Source organism: Equus asinus, chromosome 7 (assembly GCF_041296235.1).
Source record: "Equus asinus isolate D_3611 breed Donkey chromosome 7, EquAss-T2T_v2, whole genome shotgun sequence".
NCBI classification, from domain to species: Eukaryota; Metazoa; Chordata; class Mammalia; order Perissodactyla; family Equidae; genus Equus; species Equus asinus.
The window spans coordinates 45,693,051-45,718,990 of NC_091796.1; the positions used below are offsets into that span (position 1 = coordinate 45,693,051).

Below are 25,940 nucleotides of genomic sequence, written 5' to 3' on the forward strand. Positions count from 1 at the left end.
GCTGATTTTGGGCTTTGTTTGTTGTTCTTTTTCCAGTACCTTTAGGTGCACTTTTAGATTGTCTATTTGGGATTTTTCTTCTTTGTTGAGGCAGGCCTGAATTGCTATAAACTTCCCTCGTAGAACCGCTTTTGCTGTATCCCACAGATTTTGACATGTCGTGTTTTCATTTTCATTTGTCTCCAGGAATTTTTTAATTTCTTCTTTGATTTCTTCATTCACCCAATCATTGTTCAGTAGCATTTTGTTCAATATCCACATTTTTGTGGCTTTTCTGGTTTTCTTTCTGTAGTTGATTTCCAGTTTCATACCTTTGTGTTCAGAAAAGATGCATGGTATTATTTTGATCTTCTTAAATTGATTGAGACTTGTTTTGTGGCCTAATATGTGATCGATCCTGGAGAATGTTCCATGGGCATTTGAAAAGAATGTGTATTCTGTGGTTTTTGGATGGAATGTTCTGTATATATCTACTAAGTCCATCTGGTCTAATGTGTCCTTTAGGGTGAGTGTTTCCTTATTGATCTTCTGTTTGGATGATCTATCGGTTGGTGTAAGTGGAGAGTTAAAGTCCCCTACTATTATTGTGTTACTGTCTATTTCTCCTCTTATGTCTGTTAATAGTTGCTTTATATATTTAGGTGCTCCTATGTTGGGTGTGTAGATATTTACAAGTGTTATATTTTCTTGTTGGATTGTTCCCTTTATCATTATGTAGTGCCCGTCTTTGTCTCTTATTACAGTTTTTGATTTAAAGTCTATTTTGTCTGATATAAGTATTGCTACCCCCACTTTCTTTTCTTTGCCATTTGCGTGGAATACCTTTTTCCATCCTTTCACTTTCAGTTTGTGAGTGTCTGTAGGTCTGAAGTGTGTCTCTTGTATGCAGCATATACATGGATCTTGTTTTTTATCCAGTTGGCCACCCTATGGCATTTTATTGGATCATTTAATCCATTGACATTTAAAGTAGCTATTGATAAATATGTATTTATTGCCATTTTGTCACTTTTCCTTTTTTTTGGGTGTTTTAGTAGTTCTTCTCAGTTCCTTTCTTTTTCTCTTGCTCTCTTCACTTGTGGTTTGATGTCTATCTTTAGTAATATGTTTGATTTCTTTTCTCTTACTTTATTTCCTGCTTGTTATAGGTTTCTGGTTTGTGGTTACCATGAGGATCCTATTTAATATACTATGCATATAACAGTCTATATTGAGTAGATAGACTCTTTAGCTTGACCTCTTTCTAAAAGCTCTACTTTTTCACTCCCCTCCTCCCACATTATATGTTTTTCTCATCATATATAGTCTTTTGTTTAGTGTGTGTATATCCATTACCCTCTTATCATTGAAATAGGTAATTTTAGTACATTTGTCTTTTAACCTTCATGTTACCTACACAGATAGTTGATCTGCTGCCTTTACTATACTTTTACCTTACAAGTGATTTTATTGCCTGTTTTTTCTTGTTGTTGTTTTGGGGTTTTTTGATAATTGTTTTTCTTTTATCTCTATTTGTGGTCATTACTTTCCCACTTAAATAAGTCCCTTCAGCATTTCTTGTAGAACTGGTTTCTTAGTGATAAACTCCTTTAATTTTTGCTTGTCTGGGAAGCTCTTTATCTCTCCTTCCATTCTGAATGACAGCCTTGATGGATAGAGGTTTTTTCCTTTTAGCACTTCAAATATGTCATGCCATTCTCTTCTCGCCTGTAGGGTCTCCGCTGAGAAGTCTGCTGACAGCCTGATGGGCTTCCCTGTATATGTCCCTTGTGGCCTTTCTCTTGTTGCTTTTAGGATTCTCTCTTTGTCTTTAATTTTAGACATTTTGATTATAATATGTCTTGGTGTGGGCCTCTTTGGGCTTCTCTTGTTTGGAGCTCTCTGCGCTTCCTGAACTTGGACGTCTGTTTCCTTCCTCAGGTGAGGAAAATTTTCCTCTATTATTTTGACAAATAAATTTTCTGCCCCTTTGTCTCTCTCTTCTCCTTCTGGGACCCCTATAATCTGAATGTTAGCACACTTGATATTGTCCCAGAGTTCCCTTACACTGTTCTCATTCTGTCTGATTCTTTTTTCTCTTTTCTGTTCTGCTTGGGTGATTTCCTCTGATCTTTCATCTAGCTCGCTGATCCATTCTTCTGCTTCCTCTACTCTGCTATTGAGTCCCTCCAGTGAATTTCTCATTTCAAGTATTATATTCTTCATTTCTGATTGGTTCGTTTTTACATCTTCCAATTCTTTGCTGATGTGCTCACTGTGTTCATCCATTCTTCTCTGCATATCTGTGAGCATTCTCATTATATTTTGTTTGAATTCCTTGTCAAGGAGGTTGCTAGTTTCTGTTTCACTTAGTTCTTTTTCTGGTGTTTTGTAGTGTTCCCTTGCTTGGAAAGTATTCCTTTGCCTCCTCATTATGCCTCTTTCTCTGTGCTATTTTCTTTGTACTAGGTGAGTGGGCTATGTCTCCTGATCTTGGAGAAGTGGCTTTATGTATGAGATGCCTTATGAGCCCCAGCAGTGTGCTTCCCTCTCGTCACCAGACCATAAGAACCAGGAGTGACCCCTTTGTGGGCTACTTGTGTTCTTCTGCTGTGGCAGGGTTGCTCCCACTGCAGGTACCCAGGGAGTCTGATCTTTCCTTCCCTGGCCAGCTGTTTGTAAATCCGGTTTGGAGGGGCCTCAGCACTGTTGGCTACAAAGTCTATTAGCACACTCTTATTGCAATTGCCCTCTTAATTGGGTTGGTACCCAGTGTAGCTGGTTGCTAGGCTCAGGGGCATACAGTTGTGATAGGCCTGAGGCCAACAAGGCTGATGTCAGTTCTCTTAGGAGTGCAGCTGAGTGGGGCTAGCCCTCGGCATGGAGGCACTCAGTTGTTTCAGGCTTTGGAAGGTGGGGCTGATCCTTTTTGTGGCTATTTGTGAAGCACAAGTCTTCTGCCGCTGATAAGCCTCACCCCTCTTTGGACCACATGCACTGTCAACACAGTCCTGGTCCGTGCACACTTCTCAACCCCCTGGAGCGTACCCCACCGTGACACTGCAGAGGCCCCCACCTCTGCCCCAATGCCCCCCACAGTTCACCTTGTCCTCACACAAGCCCTGCCCCACAGAGGCAGACACCCTTGCCTGCCTGTAGAGGATCAAGGCATTCAGTCAATGCAGGCTGAAAAGTAGCCTGAGGGCTTGCTGTTAGGTGGGGCCAGTCCCTAGGGCAGGTTGCCTGCCCTGGCTGAACGGGATTAAATCTGTACTCTAGTGGGTGTGGCAGACCCCTGGGCTAACAGCCCAAGGGACGCACCTCAATGGCCCCCACCAGTGTCCGTATCAGCAGGCCTGGACCAGCTCAGAACAAAGGCCCCCACCAATGTCTCAGTCTCAGGAGAGGATTCTCCTCTCACCAAGATGCCCCCAGAGCGCACCAGCTGAGTCTCGTTTCACCAAAGGACAGTCAGCCTTCTCTCTGGTGATTTTAGGTTGCTGCAATGAGTGAGTTTGTGCGTGGGCCCTTTAAGACCCGGATCTTTTCGGCTTTCGGCCGATAGCTTTTCTGGGGTGTCCTCGCTGCAGTTAATAGCCAGCAAAGCCAGACAGTAAGACCCCCGCTCTCAGTTGGGCTGAGTCCGAAGGATGGTTATAGCAGTATTGCCCCTGCTCTGGACATCACTCCTCCAGGGAGGGCTGCGTACCTTAGGTTGGCTCCTGCCTGGCCAGCTGAGAAGCTCCGCTGCTCCCAAAGGTGGCTTTTTTCCTCTCCTGCCGGAGTTACTGCCTCTTCTGCTTTCCTCAGGACTGTCCCTTGTTGTGGGGGTTCTTTTTATCCAGTTTTCAATCCAGGGTGATTCTTCCCAAAGTTGTTGTAACCTGGTTGTGTTCGTGGGAAGAGGCAAGTTCAACGTCTGCTCACAGCGCCATCTTGACGAGAACTCCCCGGCCGAGGGATCTGGACTTTAGTTTGTATATAGTTGAGCCAGTCCCAAATTTTAAGGGATGAAAAGTAAAATGTTTTAGGAAGACTAATTTGGTAATAATTTTCAGGGATACTAATTAGGAGGATACTAAAGAATATCCAATTAAGAGAGAACAAGTAAAAAAGAAAAGATTTCTTAAAAAGACATTGTGAGATGCAAATTAACCAATTTACTTTCTGATTGTTAAGGCATCTCTCTGATTTTGTGAGTGGGTGACCAGAATGTAATAGAACCATTTCAGAAATAGAAAAGTGCAGGAGGAGCCACTTTTGGGAGGAATGGGATAAGTTTGGCTTTATATACCTTTTGCTTTGGGAACAATTAGAACAGAGGAAGATGTAAGGGTTTACTCTTTTTTTAATTGTTGTTGTTGTTGTTATCACTATGATGATGGTGGTGGAACTTCATTGGTTTAAGCTTCAAATTTAAAATACCATTAACCTCAATTTTAGTCATCCAAGCCCCTCAGTCATGCCTGAAGGAAATGGGGTGGGGGTGGGAGGAGGGAGCGTGTCATCACATCCTATTAATAGTTTTTATAAGGTGAGTGATGATGAAGTGGTTGCTGGGAGGAGATCTAATGGCCATCCAACAAGAAGCCTCATGAGGTGTCCTTACTTAGAATTAACCCTTTGCCCATATCTTGATTTGGTCAGAGCTGAGGAAACTGACAAGTACTAATTAAACTAATGGGAGTTTAAAGTCTAACTTATGAGCAATGAACCTTTCCCTCATGCAGTGGTCTCCCTAGCCAAACTAGTCATTAGGAAGTGGCCTGGGGAACATGGACTTCCAGTGAAGGGAGGTGGATAAATGTGAGTGTATTTCATCTGGTCCATGTGAGGGCTGATGACATCCTTGCCTACTCCACAGTATTTGTCTCTGCTGACTGAAAAATTCACATCCACCATATCTGGTGTCTTTCTGTCCTTGATGGTATGAGATGAATTCTCATTTTTCTTCTCTTTCCTTTTCTATGCTTTAGTTCAGTGGTTCACAAATAGCATTACTGCCTATGGAGGGCCCAGAGAGCTTGTTTAAATTAGAGTCAGGAACCCCACCCCCCGAGATTCTGTGTAGACATGTCCACTGTGAGGCCTGGGCACCCAGATTTCTGGCAACCTCCAGGGGTTCCGAGGCAGCAGTGAGTGACTTTGAACCAATCTGATTTGGCAGGCAGATAAGGCTCCGAGCCTGCCATACCTACTTTAGCACGAGCAGCTCTACTTTGTGCCTATTTTATTTGTTTTCTCTCCTGCCAAAGATTTGTTTGAATACAGATTTTCAGCTTCTTAACAAGAACTGGTAGACTATTTATCTAAGTTAACCTTCACCTTTTGATTAACACTGTTTTTCTTTGACAAGGTCATAACACAATTCTTTGGAAACCCATCCTTAAGTTATAATCACATGTTCTCATTCAACAATTATTTATGGATCATCTCTGTGTGCCGGGCTCTGTGCTAGGTGCCAGAGATCCAACAGAGAACAAGAAAGATAAGACGTCTGCAGTCATAGTCTAGTGCAAGAGACGGGGAATGGGCAAAAAAAGACAATGCGGAAGTCAATAAAATCATTCCACATTGTGATAAGTGCTATGAGGAAAATAAGCAGGGGTCTGTGGGAGAGACTCTCCGAGGGGACCATAATTTAGACAAGGCAGACAGGGACCAGAGGTGACTTTCTAAGAGCTAAAAGAAGAAGAACCAGGCCTGTTGGATGCTAGGAGCTTAGATAACATGGTGAAAAGTGGCCAAAGAATTGCAAAACTGGAACTACTAATGAGCTGGAGGGTTAGATGATGGTGGTCGCAGAGACGGTGATGGCCGTGCGGGCTCCAGCAATGCAAAGGTCTATGCGAAATAGAGAACACGTCTGTTAAAGGTGAGGTGGTCAAGGAAGCGAGAGTTTATTGGGTGTCAGAGTCACTACACATAATGACAAGAGTGGGGATGGAGAAGCAAAGTCAGAGCTAGGAGCTAAGTCTTCAGTGCATACAGCGGAAAGATTAGTAGTAAAGGCAGATGACCGCGTGAGGGGGAGGAGGGGAGCTCAGCGGGACACTTGGGCTTCACAGAAGCAGGAGGCTTTGCTGGGGGAAGTGTCCTGGAAGCAGCAGTGGAAGTAGCATCCTGTCTTCTGAGCTGAGAGACAAGCAGTTCGAGGAAGTGAACTTTCATCTACTTGAGAAAGTGCAAGGGAAGCGGAGTCTTGGGGGCCAGCCAGGTTTCATTTAGAGAAAGTCATGGGAAACAAACATTCCAGAAGTCCCTGAAGATTAAAGGGGAATTTGATGACCACAAGCAAAAGTTCCAGAGGGCACAGGAGAAGGCACTTTTTGTTTTTGTTAGTGGGGCAGGGAGAGAACTAATTAGGGCATATGTAGAGACACACAAATTACAGTCTGCCTAGTAGTGGACAACCGGGGAACCTTGAAAGTCACTAGGTCACTGGAGCAAAATACCGTTACTCCTGCTACTATTAAAACAATAATAATAGCAAGTATTATTTATAGTTGTAGTAATAGAAGAAGTAGTAGTAGAAATATAGTGGCAGTTTATTTCAAACCTGTGTGAAGTACTTCCCATGCTGTCTACCAGTAACTCCGTAATCTTTCAAATCTCAAGTCAAATTTTATATTATCTGTGAAAACTTTCTGGATGACAAGTCATTGATCAGAGTAAAGGGAGATTCAGAGCTTTGAAGTCATCCTGGCAGTCTCTGAGAAGACAGCAGACAAGAGCTTTTAGAGTTGAAACCCCAAAGAGATGGCTCAACAGTATGGAGGATTTGGGCAGCGGTTTTATGGGGCTGCACAAGCTGGTGTTGCTCATATAATCTTGCCCTAGAAAGAGGCACCCTCCTTAAAGCTCAGCTAGTAAAAGGACCATGATGCCTGGAAGTGGCTCCCATCCACCATGCTTCGTTCCTCTGCTCTTTTGCTCAACTTGGTAGAAAATTCCTAATCAATCTTGAAGACCTAATTCCATTCATTCATTCATTCACTCATTCAGCAAATATCTGAGAGCAATTACTATAGGCTATAGACCATTCTAGATACAGGGTACAATGATAAATATAACTATATCTTTTTCTATATCTACATCTATATCTATATTATCTGTCTCTCCACATAGACTCATCTCCTCTAGGAAACTTTCCTCACCATTCCCTCCAACTCTAGGTTGGTGGCCCCATGTATTACTCCTGCAGCTCATCATTTATTCATTAATTTTTCCAATAACATGCTGATATGTATATGTATATGTATGTATATATATGAATATCTCCAGTCCAATATTCTCCTTAACCGTCCTTTTCAAGTCTAAGTGAGATCATGTTACTTCTCTGCTCAGAACCCTGCAAAGGCTCCCCAGTTCACCTAGAGTAAAGCTAAAGTCGTTACAATTTTTGTCCTATCGGAGGATGCCACCTTGTAAATCCTGTTTTCCGTGTCTTCCTTTACCCAGTCACTGTGAGAGTTGTAGGAAGGATGTGGTCAGATGAAGAGTAAAGGTAGATGGGCTGATTGATCCCGCTGACTAGAGAACTAAATTCTCATTCTACTTTTGTTGCAATTTTATATATCAGGACATCTAGTAGACTTTTCTGGATTCCTTAGTCATTCTTCGCTTGGGAAAGAGAGAAGTTCTCATACATGGATGAAAAATTGTATGCTAGTATGATTACAGTCATTAAATTATTCTAATAAATGAACTTAGAAAAGCAAAACATTTTCCAAGGGAAAAAAATATATCACTTTTTGCAAGTGCTTGAAAAACAGAAGCAATCATCAGGATTTTATAATCAGCCTTGCTACGATTTTAAGTTGTAATTTATGACTTTGAACTGTTCTGTGCTTCACAAAATTGTCCCACAAACAACAACAAAATTTTAATCAGAAAAAAGTTACATTTTGTATTTACATTCAGGTACAATAACTAGATCAGTGCTTGAAGGTAACATACTCCTTAATAGCTCAGGATAACTGACCTACAGAACGATGGAGTTACATTCTATTGCATTACAGGCGAAACTAAGATGAAAATTCAGGGCCCTTTCTTTCCATCTTATGGATACTTCTTTTTTTGTAGTTTGAAAGGTTATATAATTGATAACCATAGATGCAAAGATAGTACAAAGACAATAACAAACTTACTATGATCATAGATTCAAATTAACAACTAGTAGTTTTATCCCAATAATGTCCAGATAATTTCGCATGAGAAAATCTATTAATGTAATTAATGTAACATTGAATGAATAATAACATAGAAGTAACCAAAATATATATAATATAAAATATGAAACTGGTTCAAAATGATGCATAGATACCGTTTTTCATGGTAATGTTTTCTGGGAAGAAGCTTACTAGAAATGTATATTCAGCATGCTTTGCTAAACTTTTCTGGCAGCTTATATGAAATGTGCTCTCCTCTGTAGTATTTTGAAACAAAATATGTTAAGTTCCTTACCTGGTATATCCATGTTTGTGAATGTGCTGTCAACATTTCTCCTTTTCTATTTTGACAGAACACCAAGTTCCACCTACCTGAGGATCCCAAGGGAAAAAAAGAAAATCTAAACTCTGAGAGGCCTACTAGGGTCTTGACAGAGACCAGACACTCACAAAGAGAGGATCAATCTTTGGGTAAGACCACAGGGTTGCCAACAACTAAGTTGGCTGAAAAACATCAGAGAACTAAGACCCTTTTCAAGAAGTTCAATGAAATGAATTGGCCATTGGACATTCGCCCTTTAAACAAAACTTTAGTCCAAGACAACAAATGGAAGAAAACTGATGAGACCCAAGAGAAACGCAGGTCTTTCCTTCAGGAGTTTTGCAAGAAATATGGTGGAGTGAGTCGTCCTCAGTCACATCTTTTTCATATGGTATCCAGGATCTATGTGGAAGATAAACACAAAATCTTATATTGTGAAGTACCCAAAGCTGGCTGTTCCAACTGGAAAAGAATTCTGATGGTACTAAATGGATTGGCTCCCTCTACATACAACATCTCCCATGATGCTGTTCACTATGGGAAGCATTTGAAAAAGCTAGATGGCTTTGACTTAAAAGGGATATATACTCGTTTGAATACCTACACCAAAGCTGTGTTTGTTCGTGATCCCATGGAAAGATTAGTGTCAGCATTTAGGGACAAATTTGAACACCCCAATAGTTATTACCATCCAGTATTTGGGAAGGCAATTATAAAGAAATATAGACCAAATGCCTGTGAAGAAGCATTGAATAATGGATCTGGAGTCCAATTCAAAGAATTCATCCACTATTTGCTGGATTCCCACCGTCCAGTAGGAATGGACATTCACTGGGAAAAGGTCAGCAAACTCTGCTATCCATGTTTGATCAACTATGATTTTGTAGGGAAATTTGAAACTTTGGAAGAAGATGCCAATTACTTTTTACAGCTGATTGGTGCTCCAAAAGAGCTGAAATTTCCAAACTTTAAGGATAGGCACTCTTCCGATGAAAGAACCAATGCTCAGGTCGTGAGACAATATTTAAAGGATCTGACGAGAACTGAGAGACAGTTAATCTATGACTTTTATTACTTGGACTATTTGATGTTTAATTATACAACTCCGTTTTTGTAGTTTGCATTCATTTTCTAAAACCCTATATTTACTTCATGATTATGGCCTCAAATCAGCTAACTGTAATTTTCCTATAATTCTCTGTATGAGAGAAATTTAACTAAGTGCAGTTGTCTTGATTTAATGAAGATTTTTGCCAAATAGTATGACACCAATTGGCACAAAGTTATAGGAAAATTACCTAACAGAGACATGTAAACAACTTGAGTTGCTCTAAAATGTTTGGAAAAGAGCTGCTTTTGCATTATGAATTATATTATAGAAGCAATAACCTAGCCAGCTGCTACATTCGCTAAAACAGCCTCTTGCAATGGGAGGAGAAGGGTTCTAAAATAGCATGAGTATATGTCTGCATCCTGGAATTTGTTGTCTAAAATGCATGGATATATTTTTAGCTGTCTGTGGCATATTAATCAAACATTGGATACTTTTCTGACACCCTGGAAATCGTTTTACCAACTATAGTGATAAATCAATTTTGAAATGATATTTTGGACCTGGGCATTTTGCTTTAGATTGGAAGGCATTATGTGATTTAGAATATGAAAATATAGCAGAAAAACCAGATGAGGCTATGGCTTTTTATATTCAACAGCCAATAAAAAATGCACAACATGCTAAGATCAAAGCAACAGAAGCAACCTTCCTCTTCCAGAAAAACTTAAGGGAATTGATTCTGCTTTCTTTTGAGCCCTCTATGCAGAGACCAAATGAACACCACTGCTAAAGGTCTTCGCTTCTGAAGCAGGCAGTTGAGAAGTTTAACCCTCATCAGATATAAATGTGCTCCTAATTCTGCTTTAATTGGGCAGGGGGGAAATTGTTTCAGGATGGAATAATCATCAAAAACAAAAGTTACCACTCTGAATATAGACCTCAAACAATAGCAAAGTCTTATAAGAATATTATTTGAATCAAAGCATCATGTGCATAGCTTTATATGTGGAATATTCTCTAAGAATAGCTTATTTTCAGTCTAATTATTCAGCTTGGGAATGACTTTTTAAAAACTAAGATACCACTTCAAAGATACATTATGTTCTAGAGAATAAACTTAACAAGAGCCCCTAGAAATGTTTTTTAATAGGCTCATGCATAAACAAATTAAGTATTTTCTTTTTAAGTTTAAATATTCTTTACTAACAGAGTCAAATACCATTGCATTCCAATATTAAATCAAAGTCTTTGGAAAATAGGACCATGTGTCACGCCTATGAAAAGTTGTAATGTATTTTAGAGACTTTTTCCAAGGGACCCTACATTAGAAGACGCATTTGGATAGGAACTTAATTTAATTGGTCGACTGTTACCCTGAGTTAAGCAAACCACTGTTTCAATGCATTTCGTGAACATGGTCCACTTCTTAAACTATCATTTTTTTTTCTTGTCAGTAAATATTCGGCAATGTCTTTCAAAGAAAAGTAGGTATTAATATTGGAATATTAATAGACCAAGATAGTTAGAGCTGTACTTACTGCATTTTCATTTTCCATTTCATGGCTGAGTATCCATGAATTGCTTCTCTCTTGACACACGCCTGCCCCGTCCCAGCTGTGTCTCCCAAGGAGTGGCTCTATACTGGGCTTTCAGATCATAAGCATTAAACCCTCGAAACCACCTTTTACTCTTTTTCCACCCCATTTATTCTTGCCTCTAGACCATACACTTAAGCTGTGCTCTCTGTTTTTAAGGAGTTTTACTCTAGAGTAATCTAAATTGTATAATTTAAATTTTGCTATCCCATGTAGAATGGATTCCTCGTCACATAGAGACATTGAAATTATCTTTTTATGGAGAGAGAGAGAGAGAATAGAAAATATGCCAAGAAGCCTGAAATTTTATTCCTAAACTAAGCAAAACTAGTTTTAGATGGTCTCTGCTATAAAAGATAGAGGTAATTTTCTCAAAGTTACTCCTAACACCATATAAGGAACAAACAAAACAAACTTTCTTTTCATAACTTTGGAAAGAAAAAAATGGAAATAAAAAAATGGAAATAAAGGTCCTCTCTCTCTTATTAGCATTTCTAATGTACTTGAGAGGATGGTGTATATATATATATATTATACATATACAATTATATATATATATACACACACATATATAATACACAAATCTGTGATTGTTGGTGGCATTGACGGTAGAGAAGAGGGGTGAGAGGAAGAAAATGGTATGCAATGCTCTCTATCAAAGCTGCTCTGTCCCTTTTGCTATGTATGCTCCTTTCCTGACCCTTCCCGCCAAGCCTGATAACCATAGGTGGTCCTTCAGTCATTCTTTTCCTAAACGGACTTTCTGATGCCAGCTGACATCTTGTGTGGTTGTGCGTTCCAGAGGCCATGTGTGTTTTTATGAAGGAAGAAGACATTTTCTTTATGCACCTACTCTTCCTTTTAAATGACTTCTTTTCACGTTAAAACCAAAGAAGCCAGGCATCATCCTGGATTCCTTGTGACTTTAAGTACTTCTTCCATTTATCTCCCCTGAATTGTTCTGCTTTGAGACCAGCTTACATTCACCTTTGTCATTTCTGCCTGTGTGTAAACCCCACGTTGTGAGAATCTCTGCTCCTTTGGACAGCCATAATTTCTTGGGTCTAGTCCCCTAATGGCAAGTGACCAAATATAGACTCATCTTCCAGATGTCCAATGTTCCCATTTTAACATTAGCATGCTTTAGGTGTAATTATAAGTTCTCTAATTAAACCCTGAGGATCTTCTTTTCGTAGGCAGCAGTAATACACTGGGCAGGCTCCTTCACTCTGTTGTTCTCCTATCTGGAATAACTATTAAGAGCAGCAAGTTGGCAATTAAATTCAAAACCAGTTATTTAACCTGGTAAACTACCTATGGATATGCATTATTGATGTGATCGTGCCCAGAAGCTGCCGCAAAGTTAGATGGAAATCTATGTACAGGAGACCCAACTTTCTGATTTTCTCACATGTGTTTGGAAATGTGGGGCCACTTTCTAAATTCTTCAACTTCATGGTCTATAAAATATTATCTAGCAATTCAAGAATTACTTGGACACCACTGATAACTAGAAAGAGGAAAAAAGACTTTTACACTTTATTCATGAATAATTATTCTTCAAAAAGGTATTATCTTCTAAAGTATATTGTGTTTAGCTGAAGGGAATATATAAGCAAATGCAGAGAATTTTGACAATTAGAGTTCCCTTTGAAAAGATCAGTTGCAGAACTAGTAGAACTTGGAATTAGTTGGGATGACAATGAACATCTCCCTACTGTGAATTCTCATTTGCCCTCTTCGGGCATCTTTAGGCTCTAGGTCTTGGTGTTATACCACTACCAGACTCTATTCTTAGAATATTATCAACTTAAATATTTACTTTATTTTTCTTTCTTGCTTCTTCTTCTTCTTCTTTTTTTTTTTTTTTTTGCTGAGGAAGATTCACCCTGAGCTAACATATGTTTCCAGTCTTCCTCTTTTGCTCGAGGAAGATTAGCCCTGAGCTAACATCTGTGCCAGTCTTCCTCTATTTTGTATGTGGGTCACCACCACAGTTGGGCTGACAAGAGGTGTAGGTCAGGCTAGGATCTGAACCCACAAACCCAAGCCCCCAAAACGGAGCACGGCAAACTTAAACACTATGCCACAGGACCAGCCCCAACTTAAATATTTACTTTTGCTTTCTATTACCTATGTGCAGAACAGCTAAGGGCAAAAAATATGTATTAGCATCTTGAAAGTTTTTTGATACGAATATGGATATATAAACACGTGTGTGTGTTTAGCTAGTTAGCTATCTAGCTAGTTAATTATCTCATTTCAAATTAGCTTACCCCTTTATTCCTGCTGAGTTAAACTGACAGATTCAAAGATTTTGTAAGAAATGAGGCTTCCTTCTTCCTCCTTTTTTTCAATTCCCAGTCAATCATGGGACACAATGTTTTTAAAAGAGAAAAAAGTCCCTGGAACAAATTTAACCTAACAAAAACAAAATATCATTTTGACAAGAAAGTCCAGACAGCTACAGGAGTGGGCAAGGTCAAGGGGAACAGAGTCCAGGAAGGAGGGAATCAGCCAATTTTCCACACACAGGCACTCGATGGCTGCTGAAGACCATCATAGCTCAGCAAGCCAGCCAGAGTGACAGCTCCGTAGCTACCTAACCGACTAAGCAGTGGTACATGGTCTTTTTTTCCTGAGTCCGCACCCCAGTGTAGTTGTTAGAGAACCCTAAACAGACTCAGGAAGACTATATAGAAAAGAATAGAGGAGCAAGTTGACTTAAACCAACTGAAAAACACCATGAAAAACATCAGGATAAATAAGTGTGCAGCTAGGAGAGGGCAGACTTCTCCCAGGCCCGCGGGACCCTCTACCTGAGGAAGGCCCAGGCTGAGGAGATCAGCGCAAGGTGTTGCCTCGCATCAGTTAGTTCTCAGAAGGCCTGCTCAGTCCCTTAGTCCTTTACCAAGAGCATATCCTTCCAGGCATATTCACATCCATTTACGCAATCATTTTTTCCCATTGCTAAGCCTCTGCTCAAGTCTTAACTCTATCTGAAATACTCTCCTCTATCTCTGGACATCTGTTTCATGTTCACTCACCAAGGAATCTCTTTAAATTATTTGATTTGGAGTCTCATCACTTCATGAGCTCTCTGATCAATGGAAAAAGGCAAAATGATTTTCCTCTGATGTCACGTGTGTCAGACTCTTCTCTTACTAACAAAGATGCAGGCATTCCTCGGGCCGGCCCCATGGCCCAGTGGTTAAATTCACGGGCTCCACTTCGGCGCTCCAGGGTTTCGCCAGTTTGGATCCTGGGCGCAGACATGGCACCGCTCATCAGGCCATGCTGAGGTTGGGTCCCACCTGGCAGAGCCAGAGGCACTCACAACTAGAATATACAACTACGTACTGGGGGGGCTTTGGGGAAAAGAAGAAAAAAAAAGACTGGCAACAGATGTTAGCTCAGGTGCCAATCTTAAAAAAAGAAAAATGCAGGCATTCCTTTCATTAATTTATTTGTTCATTTGCGATATCCATTTTCATATGAATACAAAATCTCTGTCGTCATTGGAATATGTCTGAGGTCTTCCAAGACGAAAGGTACTGTGTCTGTTTCATTTACTTTGCGTCTTTTCTGGCAAAGCACTGCTTGGAAAGAAAGAGTTACTTTAATAAATGTTTTGGACGATGTAGTTTAAATGTTCGACTGAAGCTTCTCTTGGTGTCTAATATGTCTATTTCTGCCTCATCACTTTCAGGCTTCTATAGGATCAGTGGTTCTAAAGAGAAGGTGCTAGGGCAGGGCAATTGCGGGAGGTGAGCTAAGCCATGTGCCTTTCCTATACTAATAGTCACACCTTAACCTAAAGCACAGCTGTGTTCTAAGGTGACATATTTGTTTATTAAGTTCTTGGAGGAAATGTTGAAAAAATGCATGATTCTGGTCAATATGAGAGCCATTTACTGAGCATCTTCTAGGTAACAGACACTGGAAAAATACTTTACATACATTGACTTAATGACATGAAGAGTGTGTCTAATCCTTTTCCAAAAAAAGTAGAAGTTGGGTATTACTCCACCCATCATTTTATGAATGAGAAAACTGAGAGTCAGAGAGGTTTAGTGAATAGTGACAGGGCCAGCTTCCTGCCTGGGTCTCTCTTGCTCCAAAGCTGAGACCACACGACAGCCTATGGGCCACATCTGGCCACAGATATGTTTGGGTTGGCCTACAGTGCATTTTATTTCCTATTTAAATTAGTTGCCAACATTTTAAACTTGGAACTCTCTCGTCAATGGTAGGGAATTTCTGTGATCCTGCATCCTACATGCCCACCTGAAAATAGTTGGGCAGAATCGAGGCCAGCCCCTTTAAAGAAGAGATCTCTCGTTGTTCATGCTCTCCATCTAGCCGTCATCCCTCATTTACCTTACCTGGCTGGCCCCGAAGTGTCCCACTTTTCAACCCCTGTTCTGAAGTGTGTGCTCTTTCACCCACTAAGCTTCCAAAGGAAAAGCAATTCCTGAACCTTTTCTTGGACCATATTTGTGTTGTGCAAGCCGTGCGGTTGACATATTCTGGGTTTCCTTATCCTCAATCAAAATGCTACTTGTCCTTTCGTCTTCTACCCAATGGGATCGCCAAACAATATTTCATTGTTTAAGGAAGTCTCTTTTGACCAACAACAAAGTTGTTGGGAGAAATCCAGTACCTCTCTTTGGCATCCTTCTGTCTTAGCCACTGGGCCGCCCTGGCAACAACATTCCTTCCCATCCTCTTCAGCAGAGATGAGTCATTCTCCCATGCCCTTGGAACCTCAATGCCTAGGGACAGAAAGTGGTTCCCACTGACACATCCAGACTGCTATTCCATAACTTTCCTTCAAAAACTCCTCGTTTTGAAGGTGTACCTGCCCTTCCTCAACTCCAAAAATTGCCTGTTTCCCAGCTTCTTCTGAGGATTTCCCTATGTGGCTACCTTATTCCTGCTGTTATCCTGGGTGACTTTAGCATTCCCAGCAACATTCTACTATCTTTGCTCCTTACTTCTCTATCCTCCTGCTTCTCCCACTTGAACACTTGGAGAGCTGGAAAAAACAGAAACACAACCACGGGAAGCGATAACCATGACTCGTTCCCCAAAAAGCAGAAAACCTGTGACAAACTACATATTACTTTCTTTTATGCATTCATTTCCTCAAAATACTTCCAAAGTTTAGAAAATGTTCTTCAGAAATATTATGAACTCAAATGTACTCAGAATGCTACAGTATCTACTAACTAACTTAAAATGACAATATTATTAGAATGACTATAATTATCCTTAGGAAAAAATAAACCCTGATTTAGTTTATCAGTTCCTCAAAAAATAGTACATGGACTGCCTGTTTCAGAGTTTCCCAAATTTTTGTTAAAAATAGATTCCTGTGCCCCACCCAAGAGGTGCTGAATCAGAATCTCTGAACCCCACTTGAAAATTTTCTTTTTTAACACTCTCCTGGGATGAGTCTTAAATACCGCAAAGTTTAAGCATCATTTATGTGTGTGTGATTGTTTTTAAATCCTGGTCGGTTATAGGTGACAATAAAGTCTGCTGATTTCATTCCATTACTTTGTTGAAAAGTTAAAGACTCTCAGCTCAGAGAAGGGTGGTAGGGTGGTAGGGTACCAAAGTCTTCCATGGGACTGTGACCAGTACTAAAGCATAATCTTGGCTCTGAGGTCTGCCAACTGCAAGAAGTGGAGCTGAAATGATGAAGTGAGTTATGGGGACAGCGCTGGGCACTGCCCAAACTTTTTGAAAGCTTTCAGGAGGAAATGGGGAAATGGAAACTTTCTCTTTTTGAAACACAGAAGACAAATGTGGACTGAAGGCAATTTTGGCAACTCAACTTCACACTGAACTAAGTAAAGACAGGATGAGTTTCTCCAATAAAAACAAAAAGCCATTTTCAAATTGACCTAAGATGATTGAAAATGGAAAATGTTTGCTATTTGAGTTATTAGTTTGAAAGCAAGTGCCCCAGGAAATATTTTGCAATTTAACTTAAATGGTAAAGATGCACATTTTCTTGGACTTCATTAAGGAATTTGTCTCTCCTTGCCTTTCTATTAGGTTGAACCATATGACATTACCAACATTTGACCATCTCTGATGTACAAACCCAGCCTTTTCTTATGATTCCTGCTGCCTACCCAATTCTGGGCTCATTAGCATTCACTTGGCCTATTAGAAATGGCCTCTGAAAAGGGCTGAAAAGCCCTAGCCCTCCTCATTCTTCTCTTTTTTCTCTTTCTTTTTCCCTCTCTTTTTTTTCCTTTTTGGTTTTTAATTGTGGTAAAATACACATAACATAAAATTTACTGTCTCAACCATTTTTAAATGACATTAAGTAGTTCCACATTGTCATGCGACCATCACTATCATCCATTTCCAGAACTCTTTTCATCTTATAAAACTGAAACTCCACACCCATTAAACAATAACTCCCTTTCCCTTTCCCCCAGCCCCTGGCAGCCAGCATTCTACTTTCAGACTCTCTGAATTTGACTACTCTAGGTATCTCATATAAGTGGAATCATATAAGACTTGTCCTTTTGTGACTGCTAATGTCCTCAAGGTTCATCCATGTTGTAGATGTATCGGAATTTCCTTCTTTTCTAAAGGTGAATAACATTCTCTTGTGTGTATAACTCCTCCCTTTAATCCACTCCACACACATTGAAAATAAACTTCCTACAGCATCATTCTGCTCCCAGTTTCTCATTGCCTGGCTTCAGGGCCCCCAACAATATAAAAGTATAACCCTTACTCAATATCTCCAAATAACTGCATCACGCTCATTATCATCCAGCCAAATTGAACTATTACATTGTTTGAAAAGACCCTTGCCTTTCCTGTATTTTGTTCCTGACATTTGCAATACCTGAAGTGTCCATTTCTCCTCTCTAACGATCTCTTCATGTGGGCCCTCCAACATGATACTGTGCCCCCAATCCCCCCACTCCCACCACATCCCCTTCTCTCCTCCCCCACCACCCCTCACTCAGCTCGATTCACCCACTAGGCCTGGGGAATCTCTTCCATTCTCCTTGCTTTAATTCAACCCATAAGCTGATGATTCCAAAATCTCTTTCTCCAGCCCACACCTCTGTCATGGACTTTGACACAGATTTCCTACTTCCTGCTGGACCTCTTCACTTGAATGTCTCATTGGCACTTCCAACTCAACATGACTAAAGTTGAACTCATCATCTAACCTCTAAACTTGCTTTCTCCTTATTTGATGGCATCACCATCCATCTCCACTGTCTCCTATGTCAGGAACCGAGGAATCAAGCAGACTTCTCTCTGTGCTGGCTCCCCACAGCCATAGGAAAGACCATTAAGTTCATCACCTACATTTTTCTCAAGTTTCTCCTCTCCTCCCATCCATTCTGCTGCTCTCCTGGTTCCAACCCTCACCCTCCCTTGCCTGCAACACTGCAATCAATACTTTCTGTGCTCCCACTCTTGTTCCCCTCAATGCCACCCTCCATACTGCCGCCATTGAAATTACTCTACAAATTAAACCCAAGCCTGGCATTTCTCCACTTAAAGTTCCTTAGTGGCTCCAATCATCCAATTCTGTTTCCTGACATAGGATCCACTCTACATACCTACACACTTTGAAAATAAACCTCCTTCAGTGTACTCATGCAGTGTCTCCATGATCCCAATCCTTCTCCAATCACGTTTTCTGCCAATTCCTGCCTCCCTGTCTACTCTCCAACAACCTAGAATAACCATGATCCCCTGACATCGGGTAGTTTCCTGCCTCCTGGGCTTTTACCCATGCTGTCCCCTCTGCTGGAGCACCCACTGACCACTCATTCACCTCCCCGGTACCCATTAATCCCTAAACTCAGCTCAGGGAGGCATTCCTCGCCTCTGCCTTGGCTCTGATGAGATGCCCTGCTCTGAGCATCCATGTGATACTGGGAAGCAGTATACTGGGGTAGTTAAGAGCCTGGGCTTGTCATCAGTAAGAACTGGGTTTGAATTTTATATCTTCAACTTTCAAACTTTGGAACCTCTTCAATTTATTTAACTTCCCTGAGTGCTAGTTTTCTCATCTCAGAAATGAGGATAGCAATACCTACCTTGTAAGGTTATTGTGAGAATGAAATGGAAAAATGTGTGTAAAGTGTTTAATAAGTACTCAATAAATTATAACTATTGTTATTATCCCATTAGAGCCTGTGTGTATCTCTATCTTTGCACCTATAGAATTCTAATTATTTATGTATGTATTTGTCTCCCCCAGTAGACTGAATTTCTTGTCTTGTTCATCTTTGTAACCGCAGAGAAGGCACTCATTAAGTATTTGTTGAAGAAATGAATGCAGGAACGAATCCCACACATCCTCCCCTGTGTTCACATAGCACTGTGTCCTTCCCTTAAGGCACGTTCTGACTTGTATCATAACAATAAGAAAATGTGGCTTAACTTTTCTGTTAGATTTTAAGTTACCTGAGGGCAGAAACTATGTCTTGCTCAATAAATGTACATCTAATTGAATTTCAGACTTTCAAGTGTTGCTTCCTTTTAATAAGATAATGGTTTAAAATAGTGGGCTTCCTAACCACAACATAGAAACAAATAAACTAAAAAGCCATTACGTCGTTCATCTTCAGCCCCTTTCTCTCTATGAGCTCTTCACCTTGACCAGGTTGAACATGCATCTCCTCAGATAAGCCACGCTGTTCCCTGCCTTGGAGCCCTTCTGAGGGCAGCTCCCTGAGCTGGGAACACTGTGGGCCAATCTAATACCTCATTAGTCTTCAGAAAATCCTTTCCTGACCCCGAGACCAGGTTCAGTCATTTGCAGTTACTTTTCCAAAGTTACATGTTCCCAATGGAAAAGGAGACCATTCTCTGTGTCAGGGTAAGTCTCTGTCACATTTCTTGCTTTTTCCTCAGCACTGAGCATGTAGCAAACTCATGTTGCTCACTCAACAAACTCGTGTGATCGACTGAATAAACAAAGCTCTGGCTTTTAGGCTTTCCTTTACACAAGACATTGGTAACTGCTAGATTGAAAGGATTACAGAGTTACTTTATGACTAACTTCTTAAAGACTGCATTATAGGTGACAGAAGGAAAGGCAGAAGTATGGATTTGTTCTATAATGGAAAAGACTAGGAAAAATTAAAGGTGACTTCTATGTTGACCAAAAGCGCTAACTGATCTGATTTCACTTGGGAGTAATGTTGTGGTGAAACTCTTCCAAAAATTGGAATGGGCAAGAGAGGGGCTGGAGAAAACTTTGTCAGCTCACACCACTGGATGGTGGGTCCATCCAATCCCAAAGTTCCATCTTGCTGAATTCCTGACAAGCTGTATTCATTTCTGGTAGGGACTTTGTAGAACAGGTGTCATTCCCGTTTCTGTAGCCTTCCAGGCATTTCTTGCGGGTAGTGACTTTGCCGTGCTTCTTTACCTGTGTAATCTGCCAAGCCTGTGAGCCTCCCCACAAAACTTAATGAGGCTCAACATGACTAATACTTTGGCCTTGTGGCAATAGACAAATCCACAAATCTCCACTAATGCCAGTGATCTTATAAAGTCTATACAATCAGCCTTTATGTTCTTATTTTCCATTTATCCCCTGGCAAAGGTAACTACTTATTATTGTTTAATCTGGGTATTTCAGAGCCCCCTATTTGGTCTCGTAAGTGGGCCTTCCTAGGTACCCTACATAAGGCAGCTTTGGGAAGAACATTGACCCAAATGGTCCCTCTGTCATAAGGATCAATCTACTATGCAGTGGCCCCATTGAGCAAGGCCAGTACATCAGCTGCAACATGAGACTATCTTGGTGGCGGCCAGGACAGATTCTCGGAAATCACTGCTATGCCCTTTCCCAGTGCCACCATGCCTGTGTCTGTCCCTGGCCTACTGACTGTCAGATTCATTTCTCATCCTTCCTTGCTTTACGTCAAAGGTCACTTGTAGGCTGCTGCATTTCCCAGGACCCTGAGTCAAGTGGCTCTGGCTGCGTTCAGACAGTGAAAGGGATTCGCTGGAAGTTGGAGGTTAAGGAAGGGAGGAGCTTGTGCATTTTTCCTTCTCTCTCTTCTTTGGATGATGTCTGATAGCAGCTGCAGGTTCTCCATGGCTCCAGACGTCCCACTGAGAAAACCCAGTGTCAAAGCATGTGTGATCTGTACATGGACGAGAGTTAATGCCCCAGGAGGTCAACTTTTGATCAATGGAAATGTGACCATGTGCATATATTATTCCCCTTTCTCTCCTCAATAGACAGTACTGAGATGTTATTTCTGTATTCTTTTCAACAGTCCCACAGCTAATGGCAACCAGCTATATATTACATCCTTGCACTGGACGTCCCCCCTTCCCTGATTCACTCCACTGACCCTCACTTCTGCTCACTGGGATTGTACTACCTGATATAGGACTAACATGTAAGACCCCTGCCTCAGATAGTGTTTTCTGGGGAACTTGGGTGGATTCATTTCCCAGGGCTGCGATAACAAAGTATCAGAAACTAGATGGTTTAAAACAACTGATATTTATTCTCTCACAGCTCAGGAAGACAGAAGTCTGAAATCGAGGCTGTAGGGTTGGTTACTTCTGGAGACTCTGAAGGAGACTTTGCCCCATGCCTCTCTCCTAGCTTCTGGTGGTTGCCAGCAATCCTTGGCATTTCTTGGTTTGCAGCTTCATCACTCCAATCTCTGCATCTGTCATTACATGGTGTTCTTCTCTGTGTGCCTCAGTGTCTCTTCACATGGTCTTGTAAGGACACCAGGCGTTGGATTTAGGGCCCACCCTAACCCAGTATGACCTCATCTTAACAACTAGTTACATCTTCAAAGACCCTATTTCCAACTAAGGTCACCTTCCACGGGTCCAAGTGGACATGAATTTTAGGAGGACACTGTTCAACCCAGCACAATGGGCTATAATATTTGGAGACAAGAGTGAGGTAATGGTGATTCTTAGGAAGCAGTGGCATTACAGTTACTAAAGCTTTTACCTGTGGTTAGTTAGTGGTTAGATAAGGTTTATGTGGAAGGTGAGTCATTGAAATATGCAGTGTCTGGATAATGATAATTATAAGGGTTGTGGAGTGAGCTGGCTTCTTTTAACAGCATTTGAAACCTTGAAGAAAGAAAACGATAGGCTCAGGGTGGCCTACTGCCAACTCAAGGTAAACTCTCAGAGCCAGAGACCTTACGACAGTTTTGAAGTAGATTCTCAACTCTTGAAGCAGTAAGACAGATTATGCTGAAAACTCAGGCCAGAGATCAAACAGTAATGATGGCAGAGCTGAATACATAGCTCACCAGTTCCTGTATGTCAATGCCGAGGCCCTGAATGGAAGAGAGTGGGACACTAAGATCTGTCTGTGGTTCTTTAGATGGAAGGGTTTGAGAATCTTAAACAGAAGCAGCCCCATTCTCCTTTCTAGAGGAGAACAATCACACCTTCCATGAAGACCACAGAAAAACATACCAGAGGCAGGTATAAGGCAATGCTTGTTTTCCTCAAGATCTTCCATCACCACCCCTCTTTACTTCCAAGTTTATAATCAAGGTTAGCACAGCCCAACAGAGGAAGTTCTGGAATAAAAAAGTTTGTATTCCCAAAGCATTGTAGGACCTCACCAATAGGTCTCAGCAGGAATGAGGGGAACACATGTGACATGGGATACTTAGCTGTGCTGTACCGGCAAGGAGCTAATCCTGATAGTTGGTTGGGCTGGCTCCTTGAATCTCAGATATGATGATAGCCTACAGAAAATGAAATGGAGATGCCAGAACTTTTTGCACAGTACTGAAGAAGGGGTGAAACGTTTCAGAATATTCAGATTTTAGAGTGAAATTCATATGTAAAACCCTGATACTATGATACTGGACTATGATAACCAGTATGGATCACAGAACACTCTCTTCCCTAAGACAATACGGAGTGCACTAGTGAATGGACAGCAGCATTTTTGAGAAGCTCAAAAATATTTCTGTAGGGCAGGATTGACGTTGAAGATACTATGAAATACCTGAACTCTATAATATCACTGGAGAAGATGGGGTTTTGGAATGGTAGAAGCCAGAGTTGCACTTGGCTTTCTAAGACAAAGTAGATATGATTACCATAATGGGAAAGAAGGCTGGACTAGTAATCAGGGGCTTGATCTGCAGGGATCTATGGCAATGGTTAATAGATTATTTGTATCTAAGGGTGAGATAGCTGGCCAGCTGACCAGGAAGTTGCTCAATTTGTGTAATCAGAAAATTTGAGCACAAAAGAGCAGATGGGGAAATCATTTGCCTCAGTGGAAAATCATGGATGTCCGTGCAGTTTCTAGATCTATTCTGGTTTATAGACAGAGCCCCTTGGTTGATGAGAATATTATATTCCCTTGAGGAAGGACCTTGAAAAACTCCTGCAAGAATATGTAGATACAAATAATCCACAATCAATCCATAAATAAAAATTTGGAGTGAGTTTATTTAATGAGCCAGTTCTTAGGAATATAGCCCAGGGGGCTTCCTTCCCCAAGGAAGGAAGGGCACCAAAGAAGAGGAGTGTACAGAGTGATTATATACCATCTTGAAATAAAGAGCATACATCACATATGACAGGAATATTCCTTTTACTAATGTCACAAGATGCTTAGCTGGCACAGCACATCAGTGATCACAAGGTGAACCCAGCAGGTTGGTAGTTAATCTCTAGTTTCCAGGAAGAGATGCTTATCCTTAAAGAAATGCCCAAATGAGAGGAAGCTACATCCTTATCTTTTTTGAGGAAGATTAGCCCTGAGCTAACACCTGCCACCAAAGCTCCTCTTTTTGCTGAGGAGGACTGGCCCTGAGCTAAGATCTGTGCCCATCCTCCCCTACTTTATACATGGGATGCCTGCCACAGCATGGTCAACAAGCAGTGCTTTGGTCTGCACCCGGGATCCAAATCATTGAATCCCGAGCCGCCGAACCAGAACACGTGAACTTAACAACTGCACCACTGGGTCGGCCCCCATCCCTATCTTTAAGGGCATCATTCTTGTCTTTGGGACACTGTAAGTGTTTAAAGCAGATGTACAATGCATGCTCAATAGGCCACATCAGGTCCTTTTGGAAAAACAAGGTAGGGCCGAATTCGGTTTAAACCAAATGGCTTCCTCATATATTCCAACATATCCTATTACTTTTCATTTATTTATCAAATACATGGTGAATATTCCCCCAATATTTTCAAAAATGGACTTGCCACTATTTTTTAGGGTAACAGTGCATTGGGGTAAATACCTTGATTTTTCCAGGTTTGTAAGATATGGGATCTGAACTGACATTAATACCTGGGGACCCAAAATCCATTATGATCCTCCAGTAAGAGTGGAGGCATGTGAAGAACTGGTGACAAATGAAATTCCAACATGTATCTGTTTTTCAGTGAGCCCAGTGGGTTCACAGACCTACTCTGTGTTTATTTCCTCTGTCTCTGAGTTTGTAATTGGGATAGATAGACTTAGAAGTGGCATAATTCTCACATTGGTCCACTTAGCTGTGGAGTCAGGGCCATTATGATAGGAAAAGACAAGTGGAATCCCCTGAAATTGCTTCCAGCCCTGGCCCAGATGCTAAATCAGAAGCAATACCACATCCCAGGAGTAGTTTTAGATTAGTCCTCAAAGACTTAAAGGATGCAAGGGTGATGCTCTCCATCGCATCCACATTCAAGGGCTACTGTAATCGGAACCAAGTGATAGCTGACCAGATGTGGTGTCTTTGTTGCAACAAATCAACGTGGTCTCTAACATCTGGTTTATGGATTTTGATCTAGTGAGAGCATTCTTCTGTTTCAGTAGAAAAGATCGAACAGATCACCTTCACACAGAAGAGAGAGAATAGTCACTATCTTGCTCGAGGTCTATGTTAATTTTGTTGCCTTTTGTTGTAGTATGGTCCACAGGGACATTGACTATCTTGATATTCTGCAAATCATCACTGGCTCACTAAACTGATAACGTCAGGTTAATTTGCCATGTAGAACAGGAAATGGCAAGTTTCCCAGATGTCCTATGAAGATACACGTGTGCAACAGAATGAGAGATAAACACCATGAAAATTTAGGAGTCTGTCACATCAGTGAAGATTTTAGGGCTATGGCAATCTGGGAGATGTGGGACATTGCCTCTATCATAAATGACAAGTTGTTGTACCTTATACCTCATACACTAAGAAAGGGGCTTTGTTCTTGAAGGGCCTCTTTGGATTTTGGAGGCAGCAAATAGTGTACTTGGGAATACTGGTCTAACCCATGTTGGGAGCCACTCAGAAGACTGCCAGTTCAGCTGGGGCTCAGACCAAGAGAGAAGTCTGAAGCAAACCCAGGCTAGGGTGCAAGCTGCTCTGTCACTTGGCCACATGACCCGGCATGTCTGATGGTACCAGATGTGTCTTGGATGGATAAAGATGCTGTGTAGAATTTCTGGGAAGTCCCAAGAGGAAAGCTACAGCATATACTTCTTCGGTTCTGGAGCAAAGCCATGCCTTCAGCAGGTTAAAACTACTCTCCATTTGAAAAATAGTTATTGGCATCTAATAGAAACTCTACCTGACCATGGGACAGCAAGTGCCTCTGTAACTGGAGCTTCCTGTTAATAATGGAGTATAATCAGATCCCCAAGGTTATTAAGTCAGAGGTGTACAACAGCAATCCATTATACAACAGAATTGTTATATTTAGAATCAGGCCTAGCAGTTCTAGAAGGTATGAGTAAATCACATAAGTAGGTGATGAGTAAGTGGCCCATATTCCCACGTCACCTGCCTCTATTGCATCGGTGCCTCTCCTTC

At 41.1% G+C, this 25,940-nt stretch overlaps 1 protein-coding gene across 6 annotated transcripts in view; it reads left to right on the top strand.

The window, feature by feature from the left end:
* Positions 1–11,571, top strand: part of CHST9 (carbohydrate sulfotransferase 9) — a 251,903-nt gene extending 240,332 nt beyond the window's left edge. For all 6 annotated transcript variants that reach the window (XM_070513269.1, XM_070513272.1, XM_044774524.2 and 3 more), the window contains one exon: positions 8,504–11,571. In XM_070513269.1, the coding sequence (XP_070369370.1) occupies positions 8,504–9,589 (1,086 nt within the window). In that variant the 3' untranslated portion in view covers positions 9,590–11,571. The remainder of the gene's footprint in view (positions 1–8,503) is intronic.
* Positions 11,572–25,940: the final 14,369 nt, after the last annotated feature.